The sequence below is a fragment of the Botryllus schlosseri genome, chromosome 1 (assembly GCF_051294905.1).
Source record: "Botryllus schlosseri isolate E-star chromosome 1, Bs_hap1, whole genome shotgun sequence".
In the NCBI taxonomy this organism is placed as follows: Eukaryota; Metazoa; Chordata; class Ascidiacea; order Stolidobranchia; family Styelidae; genus Botryllus; species Botryllus schlosseri.
Window position 1 is genome coordinate 2021537 of NC_137236.1, and position 24004 is coordinate 2045540.

General features: G+C 39.9%; 3 protein-coding genes and 1 long non-coding RNA gene across 7 annotated transcripts in view; 1 reads left to right on the forward strand and 3 right to left on the reverse strand.

The window, feature by feature from the left end:
• The window catches only part of LOC145452026 (uncharacterized), a 289897-nt gene that overhangs the window by 166539 nt on the left and 99354 nt on the right, over positions 1 to 24004 (reverse strand). The gene's annotated exons all lie outside the window — the stretch shown is intronic.
• Positions 1 to 24004, reverse strand: part of LOC145443518 (uncharacterized) — a 216646-nt gene that overhangs the window by 98815 nt on the left and 93827 nt on the right. The gene's annotated exons all lie outside the window — the stretch shown is intronic.
• Positions 2694 to 5983, forward strand: LOC145439748 (uncharacterized). Of its 2 annotated transcripts, none has more exons than XR_013915338.1 (7): positions 2694 to 3374; positions 3434 to 3670; positions 3732 to 3806; positions 3864 to 4047; positions 4367 to 4500; positions 4898 to 5000; positions 5837 to 5983. It is a non-coding gene; the product is annotated as an uncharacterized LOC145439748 (long non-coding RNA). The 2 variants fall into 2 exon arrangements; XR_013915337.1 differs by having other exon boundaries at positions 4898 to 4992.
• On the reverse strand, positions 9568 to 12647 carry LOC145439756 (uncharacterized). 3 transcript variants are annotated; one of them, XM_080317389.1, is made up of 7 exons: positions 11975 to 12638; positions 11732 to 11922; positions 11596 to 11670; positions 11355 to 11538; positions 10876 to 11019; positions 10539 to 10633; positions 9568 to 9714 (listed from the first exon to the last, which is right to left on the reverse strand). In XM_080317389.1, exons 2-4 carry the CDS (start codon positions 11858 to 11860, stop codon positions 11416 to 11418), a joined length of 327 nt encoding a protein of 108 aa, XP_080173515.1. In that variant the 5' UTR covers positions 11861 to 11922; positions 11975 to 12638; the 3' UTR covers positions 9568 to 9714; positions 10539 to 10633; positions 10876 to 11019; positions 11355 to 11415. The 3 variants fall into 3 exon arrangements, with proteins under 3 accessions (XP_080173515.1, XP_080173507.1, XP_080173518.1); XM_080317381.1 differs by having other exon boundaries at positions 11732 to 11940; positions 12002 to 12637; XM_080317392.1 differs by lacking the exon at positions 10876 to 11019 and having other exon boundaries at positions 11732 to 11940; positions 12002 to 12647.

Genomic DNA, 24004 nt, shown 5'->3' on the forward strand with positions numbered 1-24004 from the left:
TGGGTATCATCGGCAAACAGTGTAGTATAAAAGGAGGAACGGTTAATAATATCATTGATGTAGATCAAAAATAGGGTCGGTCCTAAAACTGAGCCCTGAGGCACTCCACACTCTACATCCATTTGTACCGATTTTGACAGACCCAATTTCACAAACTGCTTACGGTTTACAAGGTAGTTCGTGAGCAGGGACTTGGCAATCCCTCTAATTCCATAATGCTCTAGTTTTCGTATCAGTATCTCGTGGTTCACAGTATCAAAGGCTTTCCGAAGATCAATAAAGATACTACAGCCAACATTTTTATCTTTAATAATTTTGTAGTAATTTGTCACAATTGATAGGGTGGCATGGTTATTGTTATGACACGATCTAAAGCCAAATTGAGATGGAGTGAATACCGATTGCAATTCAAAAAATTTCTTGTGCCTATAATCTAGCAATTTCTCATATAGAGTGGAAAGGTTTGACAGAATATAGATATGGGACGGTAATTAGACATTGAATTTTTGCAGCCTTTTTATGAACTGGAATAACCCTGGCAGTTTTTAGAGCACTAGGAAAAATACCCAAGTTCATGGAGCCATTGAACAACGTACAAATTGTATCTCCTATAATATTAAATACTAGTTTTATGAAGTAGATTGTTATTGAGTCAGGTCCTACTGCTTTTATGTCCTTCTTTCCAGATAATATCGTTGCTACCTCTCCTACGTCGGTCGGCTCCATAAAGATGGAGTTCATGGAGCGAGGCTTCATGAATGATAGGATATCATGCGGGCTTTGAGGTATAGAAGATGCTAGCTCTGGACCAATCTGGCAAAAGTGATGGTTGAACTTTTCTGCTACAACATCAGGATCTTTGATGACCGTATTGCCACATGCTATTTCAATGTTCTGCGATTGTGTTTCGTTTTTGTTATTGGAAGCGTTCACAATTTCACGAATGGTTCTGGGCAAAAGCCTGTACCCATGTATAGCACGCACCCTGCATTCACACTATAGTTTTGTTTCAGTAAAGGTGTCATTTTGTTTTGCACGCGCGTGCAGCAAGCAATTACCTCATTTCGATCGCATGCTAAAGGCAACTCAACCGGCGGTCGCGTGCTGTGCAGTGTGCACACGGCTCCCGTTACATGGCAACACGCTTCTAGCAAATTGGCAGCGCGTTACACTGATATTACGAATTACCGGGCATGATGGCCGAAAGTGATGTGCGATTGGAAAAAACATGAAGGTGTGATTTCAAGTTTTTCATCGAAGGAGATTATTTTCAATGCTTGTTCCCAGCAAACACGAGATATATTCAGGACATGTTCGGATATCTTTTTGCTATCCTAATTATCTCAAAATTGTGTTTATGCATATCTTGTGCGGAAACGTATCTTGAATACATCTTTTTCTTATCCAACAACTTTCGTCAAAATGCCGAAAATTTATTTGTGAGGAATCAAATTCGATTATTGTTTCATTTTACGGTATAATTTGTCTACTATCAATTTTATTGATGTCTTACTCTTATGGGGTGATATGTCACCGTAATTATTGCCACTATCGAATCATAGCAATTTACATCGTTGTAAATTGCTATGATCGAATGTTTTTCCTTTTGTCACACGCCGCTTTCGCGTGATTTTGCAGATATTTTGATTCTTGGCCATCCCAAATTTTGGAATCCGAATCCATTACGGCTCCAGGCGGCAATTTGAAAGTCTTATGAATTTCCAATTCTGGGTAATCCGAAAAACTGCTGCCAAAATAATGCTATACTATTTGAAAGTTCAATAGAAAAATCCTGCTACAATCCGACTGCCAAAGCAAATTCAGAATCCGGATCCACTCCGGCTACGCTGAAAACCATCTAGCCGTCTAGCCGTCGGAGCCGAGTGACTCAATGGCTTGAGGCACTTTCTCCCATGCGAACACCCGTTTCGGCGCGCAGGTTTCAAATCGTCAGACAAAAGACAGAAGCGCTCTGATAGTGGCGGCTTTCAGTGCAGATATCGTTGTCGTTTTGGTTTTAGTTGCGTTCAGGGAAATCGCAGTTAATTGAGGCTAATCCAAGCATATTTCTATAGAATAATACCGAAAACTGCACTGTATAGGCTATGCTTCTTATATAATCATAGTTAAGGACTTGACTTGAGGTAATACGATACACTACAAAAAAAAATTAGACAAATTTGGTCTCAAATTTAAGAAATGAGGAGGATTTGGTCTCATTTTCAACAATTTCAGTCTCACTGATGGTCTCATTTTACCACCCACTCACCATAAATGCTATTTTCGACTCGGGCAACCATATATATATTGATCTGAATAGTGCATGTGAGTAGTAAGTGGCATGTACCTTGATAACTATATCTAGTGAATATCTAGTAAACTCCTTAGTACAGTATCATCCCGACACTGCAAATTCTGGTCTCTCTCATGCTTCCCCTTCGCTCAGACCCTAACATTGAAATGGATGCCCCCAAACCACCCCTACTATTTTCGATCAGTTCCGGTATTACTTTTAAGACAGAAAGTACTTGGTAAGACTAATTTGTCTTTAAGACTTTTTCTGCTAAAAAATCGATTTGAGACCAAACTTGTCTAATTTTTTTTTGTAGTGTATAACTTTTGAACTAGTCTAGTCTTTCTGGTAATATGGTGACCATATCATAACTGGGCGGCTATGTCTGAATTTAATTCTTTGATTCATATCAAACCAACTAATAAACTATAGAACTTGTGCGGCTAATCATGAGCACATTTTCTGGATATCAACTTACTCCAACCTTACTTTAAGGATTTGCTGTAAATGAATATAGGTGGGTATTAGTCGATCAATAAATCGAGCAATCATTTGCTGTTGTGCTTTTTGTTGAACAAGAACAATCGGTTGCTGTTGCTGTAATACATAAAAGCTGGAAAACCGATGTAGAAGTGATCTCATTGATTCAGACTAGCTTATATCTTATGAATTGTGAATTGTGTGAAATTGTTTGTATCTATAATAGTATTGCATGTCTGGTGGTTGCGTAAGAATGCAAATAGCACGGTAACGCTAAGAATAAAAAGCAACCATAATATGATAATCGCAATCGGTCTCTGTATAAAAGATACAGATGAAATGCTCATACAGTAAGTTATAAACTCAGAATTAGCGTACTGTTTTCCAAGTGGGCCTACCTTTGTCATCTACATTATCCATCTGTTTTAGATGTATTGAAGGTAGCTTTTAGTGATATAATAAACGCTGCGGAGAGTAGTGGCTTGCTCACGTCTTTGTCATTGTCTGGACTGAAAATGAAGCGCAGCGGCCAAAACGAAAACGTCAGCTGAACAAACAATTTTTGAATAATTCGGCGTCAACTGATGGTCAAGGACTCAAGGTATACCCTTTTATTCCGTGAAATATGGTACATATATGTAAAACGTTTATAATTTGTAGATGATGTTTTTCCTGCACTGCAAGGAAGAAACGTAATCCAAGTATTCAGATACAAGACATGCCAATTTCAAGAATGCGGTCATCTTATGATTCTGGCAATGAAAGTGTGGCAAGCAGGAGTGATATCAATGATGCTCGCAATGCAAGTTTGCCATCATTTAGCGAAAAGAGTGTTCAAGAATGGCATGATCTATGATCCCAACATTAAATGTAACGGCCAGAGATCTAAGTCCTGCAGTAAGTTCCTAGCACTTTGATGCGTTCTCGAATTTGAGAATAAAGTCTCTCTGTTTTTCAGATGCTCCTTCATTTAAAATCATCGTTGAACTACAAAATTTTGACCATCAACAATGTGGCCTGTCATAAAGTAATGGTAAGTATATCACATATGATGGTCAATCTAACTTTCTTGTAATCAAATCCTTTTTAGCTTGTGCATCAAAGACATAAAGTTGCAGAAAAACCAGATGATGGATTTCCTCAGACATCATATCGACAATGACTCTAAAAGACCTCAATCGAGTGCCCCAATTTTGCTGGAAGATATAATTGAAGATCCCTGTGAAACCTTGTCCCAGCTGGAACACCTTTGAACAACGGCAAAGTCTGCGCTGGTATGTTTTTGTTTCTCATTCGAACAAAGCGATTGACAGTCTGAATCAGGGGTGTCCGCTGACACCAAGGAATCATTTTCAGACACAGCAGGGGTTATTTTCGAAATTAGTTCTATTACCGTATCAAAAATTGAATTGCCAATGTGATTTATTGCGAAATCGAAAAGTCAACCAAGCCTTTGATTAGCGTGACCATGAAATTTATGGTGTGGATGGTTTTATCTAGAATGCCCATAAATGTTATTGTTAATTCTGGTGCAAACCATTAATGCAAGGCAGTACCATCTGTATTGTGTACCACTAATATAATGTTTTACAGGTAGCCGCTCTAATGGGAATCCGGGGTGTACAATTGCCGGAAATATGATGACCAGCATAGCTGTAAAGAAAGTATGAAAATCCTAGTCTTAAGGGTCAAAACAACAAGAGTGAAACTTGAAAAGACTATTAGACGTAAGTTATCAACGGTTATTGACGGAAATTAAACGTAATCAACGTAAAAAAAAGTTGAGCCCTAGCCTCGATTTTTCAACATTTTAATCGTTTGACGTCATATTTGGTAATAAGAATACTGATGTCGTGATGTGCTAAGTTACCTACTTCAGTACTCTAGTTGCTAATGAGTTTTAGCAGACAATATTCAGCTGCAATTGAATATATTATTGCAATATGCAATGTGCATTATGCATATTGCAATATGAATATTGCAATATGAATATATTATTCAATAGTATATTGGAATTCTATACCTCCAACAGTCTCTTATATCAATGAAACTTGTTCGTTGTCTGATGTATAATATACCATGACTGGACAGTGGACATCTTCATCTAGTTATATCTCTTTTTAGGAGCATGCAGATCGGCTCATCCTGACCTCGAGATCCCAGATAAAAGAACTAAAGATCAGGTTGCAAGATCTCTAACTGTTGCTGCATCTTGCAAGGTAATTTTGTTGTTAAGTTAAGCATGTGTGGTGTGACAGTTGTGTCTTTGATGGTATTATTGAACTGTAAGTGAATTGTTGTTACCGCTCATCTTCAGAACATTGTATATCAGTGGTCCCCAAACTTAACGAGAAAATTTACGAGACAGACCTTTACAATTTCCCTCCGCGGGTCGCATTTGTCTCGCACGGGGAGATTAAAATTTAATTTGAATAACTCTACTTTGTGTTGATTTACAAAATAATTTTAAGCAACTTCGATTTTGGTTTAGACAATAACCTGTCTAAAGATTTTTATACTCGAGGAATTAAAATCTCTGAAAATTTCTGGATCGTGTGAATTTCTGGAAGGTACTATGCAGTCATAAAAATTGTCTCGCTGACCACAGTTTGGGAACCACTGCATATATTTGCTGTGTCGTGCATGGAAGGAGCGATCAATATCACATCAGCCTCTCACAGGCAACTATTACCATATTAATATTAAAATAATAATGTGGAGAACAATCTTCACCCCGTGCCCAAACTATAGGTTTTGAAATCCGTTTCCAGCAGCAGTCACTTCATGACGCCAATAGCATGAAAATGACAGGCATTATTGAACAGGTTCTGGTGTCTCATCTTGACAGCGTAACTGCGTTGATTATATCTTCAGTGTAAAAGTAAAGGTCATGTCGCTTTTGAAAGAGGACTTCAAGTCTTTTGGTGAATGTGACTTAGACCACCATCCCACTTTACTCACAACCAAGACCACCATCCCACTTTACTCACAACCAAACACAGAACAACTTTTATTCTACAGTGATAATAATCAATTGTACTAATCTACTCGTTTATGTTATAGGGTGGCGATAAAGAAGATAACAGGAACAAGGCTGTCATCACAGAGTCTGACAATTCTGACAACGATTTCGAACTTATGCTTGGGCAGCAATATTTGCTGAAGTGATTGCGCAGTTCTGTGCTGATTTAATACACGAACAAAGCCATGCATGATTTGTAAAATTATCAGTCAGTCTTCCTTGATAAGGGCAGTGCAGGATGTGGCAGGTCCAGGTACCTAACTAGGGTCAGGGGTCACCTAGGGTCAGGGGTCATCTGGGGTGAAGCAAGATATCATGACAATGTCATACAGGTATCTTTGAAGATATCCTATATATGTGCAAATGTGTCGACAGATTTATATAAACAATACATATGACTAGATATATTTTGAAGTAGTTGAGACATATACACAATATATATGCAATATATTCTGTGTTTGCTGGGTTGTACCCATGTATAATACGCACCCCCTACTTTAGGACAAAAAATCGGTTAATTTTGCGCATTATACATTGAAAATTACAGTTCCAGTAGAATTTTATAATCCCTGGCTTAACATTTTTAGAACTAATAAAATACTGTAACGGTACTTCTAAACCTATTATTCTCGAAGCAACTACACTATCATAGTACAGTTTCACACCTGAAACTGTTTTAGCGGGTACGATCCATGACTGACAACCTGTCATTCTTCTCATGACTCCAAACACCACTTGTGTCATTAATGTCAAGCCATGCAGTTTAATTAAATCTTTAAATAGTTCGACCATTCCAAAGTGTAACTTAGTTACCAGCCTGTCTGACGTTGATCAATTTAATTGAATATACAAGGTTCTCGTTCAAACGAATCCGATAAAATCATAAAGCGCCGTTTGAGTAACGAATTCCAAGAGACTCTTTGGGGTACAGAACTTTAATATACATTTTAATTATATATTCATAGTGAACATATATTAAAACCCGAAGCTTTTCGAGCTGACACTTTTCAAGGGCAATCGTCAGCAAATGGAGATTTTCAAAACATGCACCGATCGTTTACCGCACCTTCCATACGATAAACGTAGCTTTTTTTCTCACACCTAACCCGAGGATGTGTGAAAACACAACGATAACGTACCTTTGTCAAAAAGGATGGCACCTTGGCACGTAACAGTATCTTATGGTCGATTAGCTTTTTTCATAAAAATATGAAATCCACATAATTACATACCGCTGGAGTCGTTGAGGGGTGTAAAGTTGGTATCGTTGTGGGGTAAGATTTTATTCATCCTCAAATGACTACGTTCTTGCTGTGTTAAACCTGATTGCGCTAACAACACATGCACAGCCCGCAAATAGGTCGCTGCACGCAGAGCTATTGTGCCTTGTATGGAGGTGATCACGATTCGGTCTTTCCGAATACCTACTCGAAAGCGGTGGGGAGACTTGGCGTGGTCACTTATACCCGATACTTTTGTTAAAGGCAAACGCTGGGGATCAGACGGGCGAACCCCGTTTTCGATTGTGGTATGTGTGCGTGGAAAAATACAGTACAATTACTAGTATTATATCACACCTCAAAATACGTTCGTGTCTAAACTTGCCGCATGGGTCAATCGAGGCGACTCACAGAAATATTCCTAGTTTATCCTTGAGGGCTGTATTACTGGTTAGCTGTATATTTATGGATGATTGACAACCGCTAGCTGTCGCTATTGTATCATTTACATATGTGTTATACAAGGGGGCGGGCAACTCCTTCAGTCGGCGGGGCCGGATATAAGAAAATTAAGTACTTGGGGCCCCCGAATTGCTGAATCGATACATTACTCACCCGTTGATCCCCATATATGAGGGATAAATCGTATTTAACCAATATATTTTAAAGACCGCAATGTCACTGCAAAGCCATATCTCGCCGATAATAACGAAGAAAATGTGGATTTGAGAACAGCCTTGTTATACAGGCACCGCCGTGTCTCCTCTCTAATCAATGAACACACCGTGCAACCCATAAATAAGATTCACAAATTACCGGATCGCTTCGAAACTACATTTTGACTCGATAGTTTTATGGGGGCCTACTCTTTATAATTAGGATGGAAAGCGATTTCACGACATTTCTTTTAAAGCTACTTTTACTTGAGTACTTCAAAGCTATATTCTGCTTTAGTCGAGTAGCGGACGATGACGATTTCACACGCATTCCAAAGTAGCCTACATCTTGTGAGAATGATGTACCACCACCCCGGCTATTCTCGGTACGACATGGGATCATTTGGCTGTACTAAGGTGGGCCCGACATGGTCGATTGCGCTCGATCTTTTTTCACGGGAGTTTGGGGCGATTTTACTATTCACATGGTTACACAGGCCCCGTATCCACGTAATAGCCTGCACAATATCATCATAGCGTCATTTTTCCGATTTGGCTACATACCCGACTTTCGTAATCTAGGCCCACATTTTGCGTTACTCGTGGTGTTTTTTGGATATGTTAAGCTAACAAGGAGGACAAATTGACTGAAAGAGAGTACATTTGGGCGAATTGGGTGACATATCTGGGAAATGGAGGACATATGCTCCCCTAAATGAGGCCGCATGGTAACCCTATTTAAATAGGAGGGTCGATAGGGACATCAAATATATCGCACTGTGTTGCTGTCAACCCGAAAACGCGAGTTTTGTCAAGTCGCAGATTGATGACTGACAGCGATTGTGTCACGCTCGATTGATCATAGCTGATTTACGTACATTGTTGACCGGTAAAGTTATTGTCATCGTTGTGTGATTTATACCAATATACTCCTTGAGGTGCCAAATCTGATCGCACTAATAACACCTGTGCAGACGAATCAAACAGAATTCCGCCAAAGGGGCGATACCAAGTCTCCTTGTACGTAAATTATTATACAACGACACCTATATTACAGCAGAACAATCTCGTCTGGACGGGGGAGGTCACGAAACATCTCCGGACCCGGCGCAGATTTCATCAGTTTTCAGCGAAGCCAGTCTGGATGCGGCCAAATGGCCTTGAAAGTCGGATTTATGCTGTATTTTGCCCTCACCACATGTGAAAATAACAGGACTTTACGTGCTAGCCGGATTTTTTGGACTTGGCAACCCGAGTATGATCTGTCACAATTCATTCCCATTATTGCACCACCGAGCGCGTTTCAGCCAAATAAGGCCAGTCCACCCCCGATGAAGCAAGCTACCCCGATTCGTCACTTGAATCTGACATCGTACTCGCAGTTACCGAGCGGGAAATGCGAGGCTCGAAGGTGTGACGCAGCAATTTTCTGATGGTAACACTTCGCCGATTCAATATATTTGCAGTATGATGCTGCAAATATGCTCGGGCGGTGTTGGCATAACATGTGTTGAGGATATGTTACGGCACACGTGAGTACAACTCATTGTCTGCAGCGAAATTTGTCGACTTCGAGCGACAGTGCGTGGCTGCCGAAGCAATAGTTCCTTAGTATGATCCCAGCAAACACAGAATATATTGCAGATATATTTTGTATATGACTCAACTACTTCAAAATATATCTAGTCATATGTATTGTTTATATAAATCTGTCGACACATTTGCACATATATAGGACATCTTCAAAGATACCTGTATGACATTGTCATGATATCTTGCTTGACCCTAGATGAACCCTGACCCTAGGTGACCCCTGACCCTGGTTGGGTACCTGGACCTGCCACATCCTGCACTGCCCTTATCAATGAAGACTGACTGATGATTTTACAAATCATGCATGGCTTTGTTCGTGTATTAAATCAGCACAGAACTTCGCAATCACTTCAGCAAATATTGCTGCCTAAGCATAAGTTCGAAATCGTTGTCGGAATTGTCAGACTCTGTGATGACAGCCTTGCTCCTGTTATCTTCTTTATCGCCACCCTATAACATAAATGAGTAAATTACTACAATTGATTATTATCACTGTAGAACAGAAGTCGTTATGTGTTTGGTTGTGGGTAAAATGGGATGGTGATCTGAGTTACATTAACCAAAAGACCTCAAGCCCTCTTTCAAAAGCGACATGACCTTTACTTTTACACTGAAGATATAATTAACGCAGTTACGCTTTCAAGATGATAAACCAGAACCTGTTCAAGTTCAATAATGCCTGTCATTATAGAGAAGATTTTCATGCTATTGGCGTCATGAAGACGTGCTGCTGGGAACGGATTTCAAAACCTATCGTTTCGGCACGGGATGAAGATTGTTCTTTACATTATCATTTTATTATTAATATGGTAATAGTTGCCTGTGAGAGGCTGATGTGATAATGATCGCTCATTCCATGTACGGCATAGTAAATATATGCAGTGGTTCGCAAACTGGGGTCTGTGAGACAATTTTTATGACTGCAAAGTACCTTCCAAAAATTCACACGATCCAGAAATTTTCGAATATTTTAATTCCCAGAGTATAAGATTTTTTAGACAGGTTATTGTCTGAACCAAAATCGAAGTTGCTTAAAATTATTTTGTAAATCAACATGATGTAGAGTTATTCAAATTAAATTTTATTCTCCCCGTGCGAGACAAATGCGACCCGCGGAGGGAAATTGTCACGTAAATTTTCTCGTAAAGTTTGGGGACCACTGATATACAATGTTCTGAAGATGAGCGGCAAGAACAATTCACTTACAGTCCACTCATATCATAAAAGACACAACTGTCACACCACACAATCATCAAACTTAATAACAAAATTACCTTGCAAGATCCAGCAACAGTTAGAGATCTTGCAACCTGATCTTTAGTTCTTTTATCTGGGATCTCGAGGTCAGGATGAGCCGATCTGCATGCTTCTAAAAAGAGATATAATTAGATGAAGATATCCACTGTCCAGTCACAGTCATGGCATACTATACATCAGCCATCAGACAACGAACAAAACTCGTCAACAACTAGAGTACTAAAGTAGATAACTTTGCACATCAGTGACGACATATGACGTCAAACGATTAAAATGTTGAAAAATCGAGGCTTTGGCTCAACTTTTTTTACGTTGATTACGTTCAATTTCCGTCAATAACCGTTGATAACTTACGTCAAATAGTCTTTTCAAGTGTCACTCTTGCTTTTTTGACCCTTAAGACTAGGATTTCCATACTTTCTTTACAGCTATGCTGGTCATCATATTTTCGACAGTTTCCGGCAATTGTACACCCCGGAATCCCATTAAAGCGGCTACCTGTAACAACATTATATTAGTGGTACACAATACAGATGGTACTGCCTTGCATTAATGGTTTGCACCAGAATTAACAATGACATTTATGGGCATTCTAGATAAAACCATTTATGGGCATTCTAGATAAAACCATCTACATCATAAATTTCATGGTCACGCTCATCAAAGGCTTGGTTGACTTTGCGATTTCGCAATAAATCACATTGGCAATTTTGGATAATAGAACTAATTTCGATAAGGACCCCTGCTGTGTCTGAAAATGATTCCTTGGTTTCGGCGGACACCCCTGATTCAGACTGTCAATCGCTTTGTTCGAATGAGAAACAAAAACATACCAGTTCAGACTTTGCCGTTGTTCAAAGGTGTTCCAGCTGTGACAAGGTTTCACAGGGATCTTCAATTATATCTTTCAGCAAAATTGGGGCACTCGATTGAGGTCTTTTGGAGTAATTGTCGATATGATGTCTGAGGAAATCCATCATCTGGTTTTTCTGCAACTTTATGTCTTTGATGCACAAGCTAAAAAGGATTCGATTGCAAGGAAGTTGGATTGATCTTCCTATGTGATAAACTTACCATTACTTTATGACAGGCCGCGTTGTTGATGGTCAAAATTTTGTAGTTCAGCGATGATTTCAAATGAAGGAGCATCTGAAAAACAGCGAGACTTTATTCTCAAATTCGAGAACGCATCAAAGTGCTAGGAACTTACTGCAGGACTTAGATCTCTGGCCGTTACATTCAATGATGGGATTATGCCATTCTTGAACACTCTTTTCGCTAATGATGGCAAACTTGCATTGCGAGCATCATTGATATCACTCCTGCTTGCCAGAATCATAAGATGACCGCATTCTTGAAATTGGCATGTCTTGTATCTGAATACTTGGATTACGTTTCTTCCTTGCAGGAAAACATCATCTACAAATTATAAACGTTTTACATATATATATACCATATTGCACAGAATAAAAGGGTATACCTTGACCATCAGTTGACGCCGAACTATTCAAAAATTGTTTGTTCCGCTGACGTTTTCGTTTTGGCCGCTGCGCTTCATTTTCAGTCCAGACTATGACAAAGACGTGGGCAAGCCACTACTCTCCGCAACTTTTATTATATCACTAAAAGCTACGCTCCGTACATCTAAAACAGATGGATAATGTAGATGGCAAGGTAGGCCCACTTGGAAAACAGTACGCTAATTCTGAGTTTATAACTTACTGGATGAGCATTTCATCTGTATCTTTTATACAGAGACCAATTGCGATTATCATATTATGGTTGCTTTTTGTTCTTGGCCTTACCGTGCTATTTGCATTCTTACGCAACCACCAGCCATGCAATTCTATTATAGATACAAACAATTTCGCACAATTCACAATTCATAAGATATAAGCTAGGAATCAATGAGATCACTTCTACATCGGTTTTCCAGCTTTTATGTATTACAGCAACAGCAACCGGTTGTTCTTGTTCAACAAAAAGCACAACAGCAAATGATTGCTCGATTTATTGATCGACTAATACCCACCTATATTCATTTACAGCAAATCCTTCACTATGATTATATAAGAAGCATATATAAATTACCTTGCACAGTGAAGTTTTCGGTATTCTTATATAGAAATATGCTTGGATTAGCCTCGATTAACTGCGATTTCCCTAAACGCTACTAAAACCAAAACGACGACGATATCTGCACTGCAAGCCGCCATTATCAGAGCGCTTCTGTCTTTTGTCTGGCGGTTTGAAACCTGCGCGCCGAAACGGGTGTTCGCGTGGGGAGAAAGTGCCTCAAGCCATTGAGTCACTCGGCTACGACGGCTAGACGGCTACACTACGGAGTACGGATGAGCAGCCGGATGATTTTCAGCGTAGCCGGAGTAGATCCGGATTCTGAATTTGCTTTGATAGTCGGATTGTAGCAGGATTTTTCTATTGAACTATCAAATAGTATAGCATTATTTTGGCAGCAGTTTTTCGGGTTACCCAGAATTCATAAGATTTTCAAATTGCCGCCTGGATTCGGATTCCAAAATTTGGGATGGCCAAGAATCAAAATATCTACAAAATCACGTGAAAGCGGCGTGTGACAAAAGGAAAAACATTCGATCATAGCAATTTACAACGATGTAAATTGCTATGATTCGATAGTGGCAATTATGGTGACATATCACCCCATAAGAGTAAGACATCAATAAAATTGATAGTATAGATAAATTATACCATAAAAGGAAACAATAATCGAATTTGATTCCTCACAAATGTATTTTCGGCATTTTGACGAAATTTGTTGGATAAGAAAAAGATGTACTCAAGATACGTTTCCGGACAAGATATGCACAAACACAATTTTGAGATAATTAGGATAACAAAAAGATATCCGAACATGTCCGAAATATATCTCGTGTTTGCTGGGATATTGTAAATATGCGTGGAGGTGTTGGCATAACAAGTGTTGAGGATATGTTACGGTACACGCGGACACAAGTGACTGTCTGCAGCGAAATTATTCGCCCTCGAACGACAAGTGCGTGGTGAGCTCGTGATCGATATACCGATTACTAGGTATGTAATGCCGACAGTTAACACGTTGATGCGCGTAAAATTGAGAATCAGCTATTTGTTTAATTACTTATTATATATTCATAATGCTACTTTATATAAGTCAATCCGTGTCGGGGCGCCTAATACAAATTTCTACTATATTTAATCTGATTCTCGGTATGACTCGAAATGACACACATATTTATAATCATAACAGATCATTTCTCCTCACTATTTAAGTCAACAAAAAAGCAAAAGGCGGACAAGTACGACAGTATGAGACAGACCACAAGCATCACTTTACACACCCGAACGTATGGACACCTAAAACACGCACCAGAATCTAGCGGATCAGGAGAAAACTATACTGACGTCACGACCGGCAATTATTCCTATGACCCCCCGTACACGAAATTGAATCAACCGCGGAACGACGAGTCAACCAGTTTGACGGGTTATTGCTCCCAAGCCACGAAATTGGACCACGAGACGACGGGTCAGGGCAGGCAACTATTATCAACCCCCGTCCAGGATCTCATGGATCGGAAGAAAACTATACTGACGTCACGACCGGCAATTATTCCTATGACCCCCCCGTACACGAAATTGAATCAAACGCGGATCGACAAGTCATCCAGGAGATTTGACAGGCAATTATTCCCAAGACTCGTCCTTGGATTGACCACGGACCGATAGGTCAGGACAGGTAGCTATTATCAAGCCCCATTAAAAAAATACTAAATATACAAGTCTCGTGTACCAGAGGTCAGGCGAGGTAGAATCAGGAGTGGAAAAGTACAAGTAGAAGTACTCAAGTCTCATGTCTGAGTACAAAGGTCAATCGAGATTCTTTGTTCGTTTTCTCTCTAGCGTCAATCCCCCTTTTTTTAATTGCCGCACAGTCAGAAGGGAATTCCCCTCGAGTATTGCTGCAAAACTGAGAATGAGCTAATTCTTTCAATACTTATTATATTGATAATCTTTGTTTGTTTATTATAAATCGCGAATGGGCACATTCCGCACATTTACCTAACTACTCGCATTGCGTCGCTGATTCGTTTACATTCGCGCACGAGATGAAAACAACCGACCTTCCAAACTCGAATATGTTTCTCGGTTCATATGATATCGTTAGTATCTTCACGAACGTGCCGCTGAAGGAGACCATTGATATCTGTGCGGACGCGCTATATGATGGTGGTGATTTAGCACCACCTTCCTTCTCGCGTAAAGTGTTCGTTGAACTTCTTAATACGGCTACTTGCTCTGTTGAGTTTAGTTTTAACGATACCATCTACATGCAAACCGACAGTGTAGCTATGGGTAGCCCTCTTGGCCCGATTTTAGCCAATATATATGTGGGATTCCATGAAAACAGACTTTTCGCGGCAGATGAAACCAAGCCTCCATTCATGTACCGTCGCTATGTCAACGACACTTTCGTTATCTGTCAAAATGAGACGGAGTTCGATGACTTTTTTGATAACTTGAATTCTCTACACCCGTCTTTAAAATTCACATATGAAAAAGAGCGTGCTAACTCGTTACCATTCTTAGACGTTCTAGTGGAAAAACGGGATATTAGCTTTGTCACTTCGATTTACCGGAAGCCAACGTTTACAGGGCATTATATACGCTGGAATTCTTTCAGCCCGAATCGCCGTAAACTAAATTTGATTGGCACGTTGGTGAACAGAGCCTTGATGATTCGTTCGGAGGAAAAATTAAACGCGGAGCTAGAATATATCCGCAAAATTCGAATCGATAACGGGTACCCCGAACACATCATCAAGAGTTTTGTTGACAGAAAACTCAGGAATTTCAATCCCAACAAATCACAAAACACGAACACACGGTCTGAGGAAAATGTATATATACATTTACCGTGACTGGGCACCATCTCTTCCCGGTTTGAAAAGCAATTGATTTCTGCTGTAAATCGTTATTACGGTGACGTAAAAACTAATGTGTTTACCACCAAACAATTGCTTCCTGCAACGCGCAAAGATGTTCTTCCTGCTTGTCAACAAAGCAATATAGTCTATGATTTCCAGTGCCACTGTGATTGTCGGTACCTGGGAAGAACAACTCAGCGCTTGCAGGAACGCATCAAACAACATGTTCCGAGCGTTATTAGATCAAACACACTAGACTCTCGCGAAGACGCAGCCGAAACTGATCTGCGATTACTAGAACGTAATCATGCCATGGCCATGAACTCTGCCATCGGCAAGCATTTGGCTGAGAATGTAACTTGCGCTAAAAACTATTGCGATGAAAGATTTTCTATATTAGGCAGAGGCCGCACTAATTTCCATCTGTTTGCACTGGAATCGACTTATATTAAAATCCACCGACCGCGCTTGTGTCAGCAGAAGGAATTTTTAGTGAATCTGAAAATTGGCCACTAGCCGCGCTCGCGCTTTGCCTGTATTTCATGTTGTTTGTTCCTATGACGTCATAATTGGTTGTAGGCAATGTAGCTAGATGCATGTTTTTGAAATTCTTCATTTGCTGACGATTGCCCTTGAAAAGTTTCAGCTCTAAAAGCTTAGGGTTTTAATATATTTTCACTATGAATATATTATTAAAATGTATATTAACGAATTTCACTATGCCAGTGGTTCCCAACCTCTTTCATCTCGTGCCTCCCTTGGCCGAAATTTGAGCCAAAATTCCCCCCTTAGGAGAAATCTGCCCGATGATTAAAAAAGGTCATTTTGACCGCGCAATCACCTGTTGACCGAGGAATAAGACGGGAGGTACATAGTGTTTGTTGCTAGCAGGGCTGTAACAAAACTTTGTAGACCTCCAAAAACAAATGGTCTTGGTCCCAATCAAACTAATTCTGGAAGGATTGACTCAACAGACCCCCATACTTCCATTTGTGTTTTCGGCTTATCATGCACCAATCGCTAATATAACTGCTGTGAAAAATCAGTAGGGCCTATGCATAAATTTACTGGTCTCGCGATTTTTTTTCTCAAGTTTGCTTATGCATTTGGCCAACAATATTGGTATTTTCATATATAGCAGGATAGCATTTTCTGATGACTCGACTTGACTCGAGTCATTTTCTCAAAATAGGGAAACGACTCGACTCGACTAGAGACAATCTATGTGTATTGACTCGACTTGGAGGCATTGTACATGACTCGAACCAAGCCATATGACTCGTGACTAGACGGCCAAGACCGACATTTCATTGTAATTTCGAAGAACAGTAAAGTGGCCTTCCTATTGGAATTTCGTCTATTGGTCCTGGTACTTGAAAATGCGACAATAAACTGCTCAAAGTGAGGAAAATTAGTATATTATAAATCAAAATCGTTCATTATCACCAAACAGAGTTATAAAAAGTGAGTTAAACAAGACTTCAACTGGAAACTGAGCAGTCAACACAATGAATTGGACTCGGACTCGAGTCATAATACCATAACTCGGACTCGACCCTATGCTCGGTGACTTGGACCGTCGGACTTGACTCAATGGTAAATTGAAAATGACTCGACTTGACTCGAGTCAAAACTATGAAAGTGAAATTGACTTGTGACTCGGAGCCTCTCGTGACTTGGTTACAGCCCTGATAAATACCCTGATATATAACATACACGTGATCAGATTTCCTGCTTGAGCTCATTGAAATTTAGGACACTCATTCGGTTTCGGCAACATTGCACCAAGTTTAACATGGATTTTTTCGATCGAGTAGCTGTTCACTAAAATTAAAGCAAGGCTAGCGATCTCTTTGACTTGAATCAATGACGTTGGAATATTTTTTCACTTTATGAAAATGTTGACATGAAAATATAAGATAAATACTTTCGTTAGAGGCCTTGTTGTGATAGATTCGGCACGACATTTGCTCGCTTAGAATATATTTGATTGAGAGGCGGTCGCTGGCATACAAAATTGTCTTGCGAACTGCAGCACATCTGAACTAGTTTTTAAAAAAAAACAAGGGGGAACTTGTGTGGGAGAAAGAGATTTCAAATAGCATTTGAACAAGCTTTCAGCAAAAAAAAACAGCTGTAAGGAGCATACGTTCTGATATAACTGGTTGCCAACATGACAGTTCGGACATGAACAATTTGGGAAATCCGTTACAATTCTAAAGTGGAATTCCTCCCTAAAAATTGCAAAATTCCCCCCAAGGGGGGAATTCCTCCCCGGTTGGGAACTACTGCACTATGCAATGATGCGTAATAATTACATGAGTGTCAAGCAGACGATTACAAAGGAGACATTAGGCATCCAATCTGATCAGTAATTGTTGCTTACTTGGAATGGGGGTGTCAGTTAATATTGAGTAGTTCACATCGCGGTAATTGTTTGCTGATTGTAACAGTGATGTGGGCTACATTGCTGCAATTCTTGAATAACGGTTACAACACCTTATTGGAAGAACGTCACTTTTCAAAATTGCAGGCATATACAGCATCACCATGAAATTCGCCACTCCAATTAAAACTGGAATGGAATAAAATGGAACTTGTATGGTCAATAGAATTTAATTCAAAGAAATATAAAGTGCGTTAGCTTGTCTAATTGACAGAGCACAGAGAACACGGTGACCCATTCTTCAAGAATCCATGATCTAGCGGTTGGCCTACCTGTGTGTGGGTTAGGCTTGTTCAGAATTGATCGACTTTCCAAAAGTCCAGGTTTTCAGTCCGATTCCCATGCCTTATACCTTAAAAACATATTCTGGCTACTTTTTTTGTAACTCGTCCCCTGCATCCGTGTGCACATTGAGCTGGAAGAGTAGCAGCTGAAAATAGGGGATTCCCCTAAAATCTGAGTGTCACGATTTTACTTAGCCTAGTTTAAGTGACATATAACATGGATTTATGCAGCTGTTGCGGTTTGGAGTGCTACAAAACCCCACTATATAAGGCATTGCTAGTTCAGGATATCATTTCCATGTCCCCCACTGCCTTAGAACTGCTCAAAACTACCTAAAACTGATAGTTATTTTGTTGGATCACATATCCTACACCCCTCAAACCTACCCGGAACTGTTCATCAATTTCCTGGATCCCCATGTGCAGGAATACAACTGTAAATGTAACATCCACTCACAGACACATTATAAACATCACAGGAAACGAACAAATAAGGCAAAGAAAGAGATCAACTCGGCAAAATATTACATAAATCAGGTGGATGAAATGCTGGTTGCTTTCGAGAAATCTGCATATCTGTTCTGGTGATCTTCCACAGCTTGTAAGAGGCTCGCTCGCTGTTTTTTGTCATCCGTTTTGAACGCAGCATAGTCGATATTCAATTCTACCATATACTCTGCTGCATCATTAACTACTTCAACAGTATTCACAAATTCTTGAGTAGTCACGAAATCCGGATCAGTATGCCATTCTGAAACTGGAAGACTCAACCAATCATGTTCCACATGTATAGCATCAAATAGAAACCACGATTCTGGCCCAATCAAATCGACCATACTGATTGACTCAGAGACAAAGTCAGAGATCAGACTGAGAGGCATACCTCTGCGAATTTTTTTAGGGATTGGCATTTTCAGCAATTTAGCAGCCATCGCATCCTTCAGTTTGTCAGGAATCTTTGGATTAGCCGAGAACATGTTAAATACCACCATTTCCCCAGTTAGATACCAATGATGTTTTCGCAATTTCTTGTATGCCACATTAGCAACAGTGAGATCGCATAATGAAACGTTTTTCATGTCATGAAGGAATTTGAGATCATTCCAAGGTGCGTCACATGCAATACCAGTTTTCAACCGACCTGGAACATAAAACAAAGCAATGAATGTATTGATCCGTTCCAACATTTCAATGAACTCTTCAGAATAGTCCATTTGCTCACTCCACATGAACATTTTTTGACAGTACAGGACTTGACTCGTCCATCTAGCGCTATGAGTAGCACCAGGCTTGCAAAAACGATGATCAACATTTGTCATCCAAAATCGCCAAGGTTGCACATTCTCTGTAGTCATCTCTTATCAAGACTTCTTTCTGCTTTCCATCATTGGGTTTCATCAGTGGAATTATTTCTTGCTTTGCTTCATCAGCTTTCATCGCCAACCAGCTGCCTTCAATAAACTTCGGCGTTTTATAGCTTCTTGATTTATCGATATGTTTCCACTTCTTCTTGAAGGTATTAAAATCCTGTTTTCAGGGCCTATGGCTGTCGATCCAAACAAACACTTCCAAACCTCTCGGATGACCAGTTCATAAATATGATGGCGACAGGCATTGTAGAAAACTTTTCTGTTAATCAATTCTTCAAGTAACGGGACCGCACCTTAGTTTTTACCAGTGTTTGAGGATGTTGTGTCAAACACAAGAGCTCTAACAGATTTTGTCAAATTCCAAAGTTCCTGCAGTTCAAATGATCCATCAGCCTGTGCTTTTCCTGTAGCACTTTCCGACAAAAAACAGGAAGCGAGGATATATGCTATCGTTTGCACAAGTACAACGCTCGACATCTATTATTTGCTCACCCCTTAGTAAAAACTGCCAAAACACGTCGATTTGTTCATGCGTCAACTGTAATCCTGCACCAGTATTGGTCGCGTTGGACTGGAGCCGAGCCTCGGCGCCGGTTACTTGGTAGTCTAACGCAGAATCAGTAGGCTACTGTGTGGTGAGTTAGAGACCTTATGCTTCACATAGAGCTTGCAGAGACGACATACAAATGTAACAAGGTATATATGCGGAAAAATAACATCTTTTTTCGCGTGAGCATACCACGTGCTTAGTTCACTACTGAAACTTCTTTTGCAGAGGCTTACAACTTTATTACAAGAAGCTTCACATTATAACGAGTCAAAACCTAGGGCTTCCTTCGTCCACCATAGGCATTCATTATTAAACATCATGTGAATACTTTTTGTCTCACATTACATATGAAACAGATTAGTTGTATGCACGTTATTGTAGCACTTACCAAGATTTTATGGGTTAACATTAGTGAATGACACTACGAATGTTGGGCCACGCAAACAGCTCAGTAAACAAAATATATTTTAACGCAAGTCATCCAACTATGCCGTTTGTTTATTTTTGTAGATAACAGGGAAGCACACCGGCCGACAATATGACAGGAAGGCGGATATTTACCTCGGATGTAGTAACTTTGCAGATCGTGCTATTGCCTTTATAGTGCCTCGAATATATTAGACATCCATACCAATTGATCCATCAAATTTAAAGTCCCTACCAATTATTTTATGTGATCACGAATCATCAATCATACATTGGAAATATGCGGTAAATTATATCAATACAATAATTCTAGTCACTATTTCTCAGTTACGATTTAGACCACAACCAAATTCTGGTTGGATGCTGGTTTATATTCAAAATAGTACCATTGTTAGTGATGAGTAAAATCTAATAACGATTCGAAATCGACTATATGACCGCTCTGACTCGAATCGTCTAGAACAGTGCTCTTCAACCTTTTTCGACGTGGTACACCCTTTTAACGTTTGCTCAAAACTCGTACACCCCTGTTCATTAGGGGTCTTCAAAAATGACTTTTTTCCTCAAATCGTACTGGCTACTTGATAAAATTGTTAGGTTACCTAACTTAAGCCTACACACCAAATTTGGTTCAATTCCAACCAGTAGCCGCATGGCTACGGGAGAAGAAAGTTTCTATTTATTATATAAAAATAAATAACGAAAAATGTGAAATTTTTCTGTTGTCTATAAAAATGATGTTCTTCAAATTTGATTCTATTCCAACCAGTAGAAGCGGAGTTATTGCCGTCAAAAAAAAATTGGATTTGAATAAAATAGTATTTGGTCACAGAGTTTATTCGCAGCCAGTTAGGCCGCCCGTCACGCAAATTGGAATTTATTTCGTGTCAGCCCCAAAACAGCATGACATTACAAACGATAATCAACCTAAATTTAACAGTATTGGGGAGAAAGTAAGTAAAGCTACTGCTGGAGAAGCGGTAATTCAGATCAGCGATGATAGCAGGCGCACCAGCCTACTGCGTATCAGGCCTGCTTCACACCACACACAGTCGATAGTAGCACATGGGCTGGAAGAGATGTCAGTAACCTCAGATCGTGTGCCGCTATACACAGTCTATTGTCGCTAATTGGCATCACTAATAACAAAATACTAAATTGCAAATGTATGGCGAAAGATAGGATATAAAATCGGCATTTTAAAACAAAAGTGTTTGTTGTTTCAACATGGAAGCTGTTTCGACCCTGGCTGGCTACGTCACTTCATTCATGTGCATTGCGGTATTTATTAACGCCGGGTAGGAAGTACCGATTCAAGAAGTCTGAGCTATCGCGGCGGTTTCCTCAAAAATCACTTAAAGACAAATGACTAAAGCTCAGACCTGGGCAAAGTGCGGCCCGCGGGAAAAATGCGGCCCGCGAAGCCATCCTGTGCGGCCCGCGAAAGGTTGCTTGGAATTCTTAACATGCAACCTGCTTTTTTAATGATGATGCGTGGACTATAATTTGGGCTGTATCAACTAAACAGACAATTCGTTTGCTTTGAAGCCTGTTCATTGATATGTCACGACTACGCTTCCTACATTCCTTTCATGCGTACTCCAGATTCAAAATAAAGGCATTGTGGCTAAGTATGAGCAACAATTAAATCCATAAGAAATCACTCTTTCCATAGTTTAGGTCAAACCTTCTTAGTTGCGATTGTCACATTACGCATTATACGGTACGAGTTTCAAATCGTAACGTGAGGCGTTTCCAAATCGGTAGTTGGTAAAACCAGTCAATCAGTGCTCGCGACTGCTATATGACTCATCATCATCATCATACCTAATATCTATCACCCATAAAGGATGAAAGTTCATGTCAAAAAGAGGAAATCGAAAGCTGAAATTCATAGAGGGTTTAGCGCACTAATATTTGTATACTGGAGTTAGGGGTAGACCCGTCATTTTAGTTTTTGCTAATCATGTCGGTGGAAGTAAGGGTTTGAATTATGACAAAAACACAAATCTCTCGGTCAAGAGATGGTGAACTTCAGGAAAACTGCAAACTTCGCTCAACATCAAGGCTATTCGAGCTGCACACTACTCGGAATACAGCGACCAAAGCGACCAAGCTTTGTACTATCCCATATACATTTCAGTGCAGTGGCTCTCGAACTGGGGGCCGCGAAAGCATCTGAAGGGAGGCGCGAAGCCGAAGTTAAATGTATTTTTTTTCGCGCCCCGCGCGATTTACTCCAAGCTCATAGTATAGTTATTGCTCTGTGTATTGTCCAAATTTGATATTATAGAATTCCCTCATCAACAACTATAACCTTCCATGGCATTAAACCATCCGTTGGATTGGGCGTGAACATTTTCACTATCATGAAGCGGGGCGTTCGTAAAATAAGTTCGAGAACAACTGTTTTAGTGTCTTAATAGAAGAACGTCGATAGGGGTTTAAAAAGAGTTAAAAACGTATCATATTTAACATTGTTTCGAATCCTGACGGCAGATAGCTATTTCATTAATTAACCGCCACGGTTTCAACCGTGTTATTATTATATATAATAATTGCCCACCCCTGCTACAGCTGAACACATGTTTGTTAACTGCATACTTTCCAACACCAAACGGAACCATTGGTCTATTGCCGACGGCTAAATGAATAGGAGAAATATTTGCTTATGACATCACAATCAAGCGGTGTACAGTATTACCCAGGGATATCTAGAAGTCTAGGAGTTCTAGATATCCCTGAGTATTACCTTTGAGATAACATCGTACCATATTGCTCATTAACCTGTGCGTCACCCTGTACTGACCCATAAACCTGCCATTGTGATAGCTAGCCATCGGCTCATTGTAATCGGATCTGGTACACCCCTGTACACCCCATCCGAGTGGTACACCCTTTGCAAATTCTGGTACACCCTAGGGTGTACGACCACCCCGGTTGAAGAGCACTGGTCTAGAATTCATCGAACAACAAAAATATGGTTGTAAGCAATGTTTCCTCTATTTTTGACGAGTCTGTGCACACTCACCCACTCACTGCGCAGACACTGGGCAGCAGTGCGAAACGACTAAAAAAAGGTCATCACTTTGGATCTTTTGTGCGCATCTTAAATCTACTATGCGCAGAGCACCGCGTATTTGCGCACGTGCGCAGCTTAGAGGGAACATGGGTTGTAACCAAAGCGTCGGTTTTGATTGACTTCTGTCAATAACGATAGCAATACATATTCTACTAGTACTAGAGCTGGACTGTGTCCTCTACTAGAAACAACGTGATGATTCTAAAATTTCTTAGAATTCAATAATCGCTCTTACATCCCCAAGCAAGAAGCAATTTAGGATACACGTTATGATTTCGGTACACTAGATATCTTTATTCTCTCGAATGCAATCTACTCTGTGTTCCTTAATTCGATTGACAGCTGACTCCCCAGTAATTCAGGTGAACAGAGAATTTTGAAA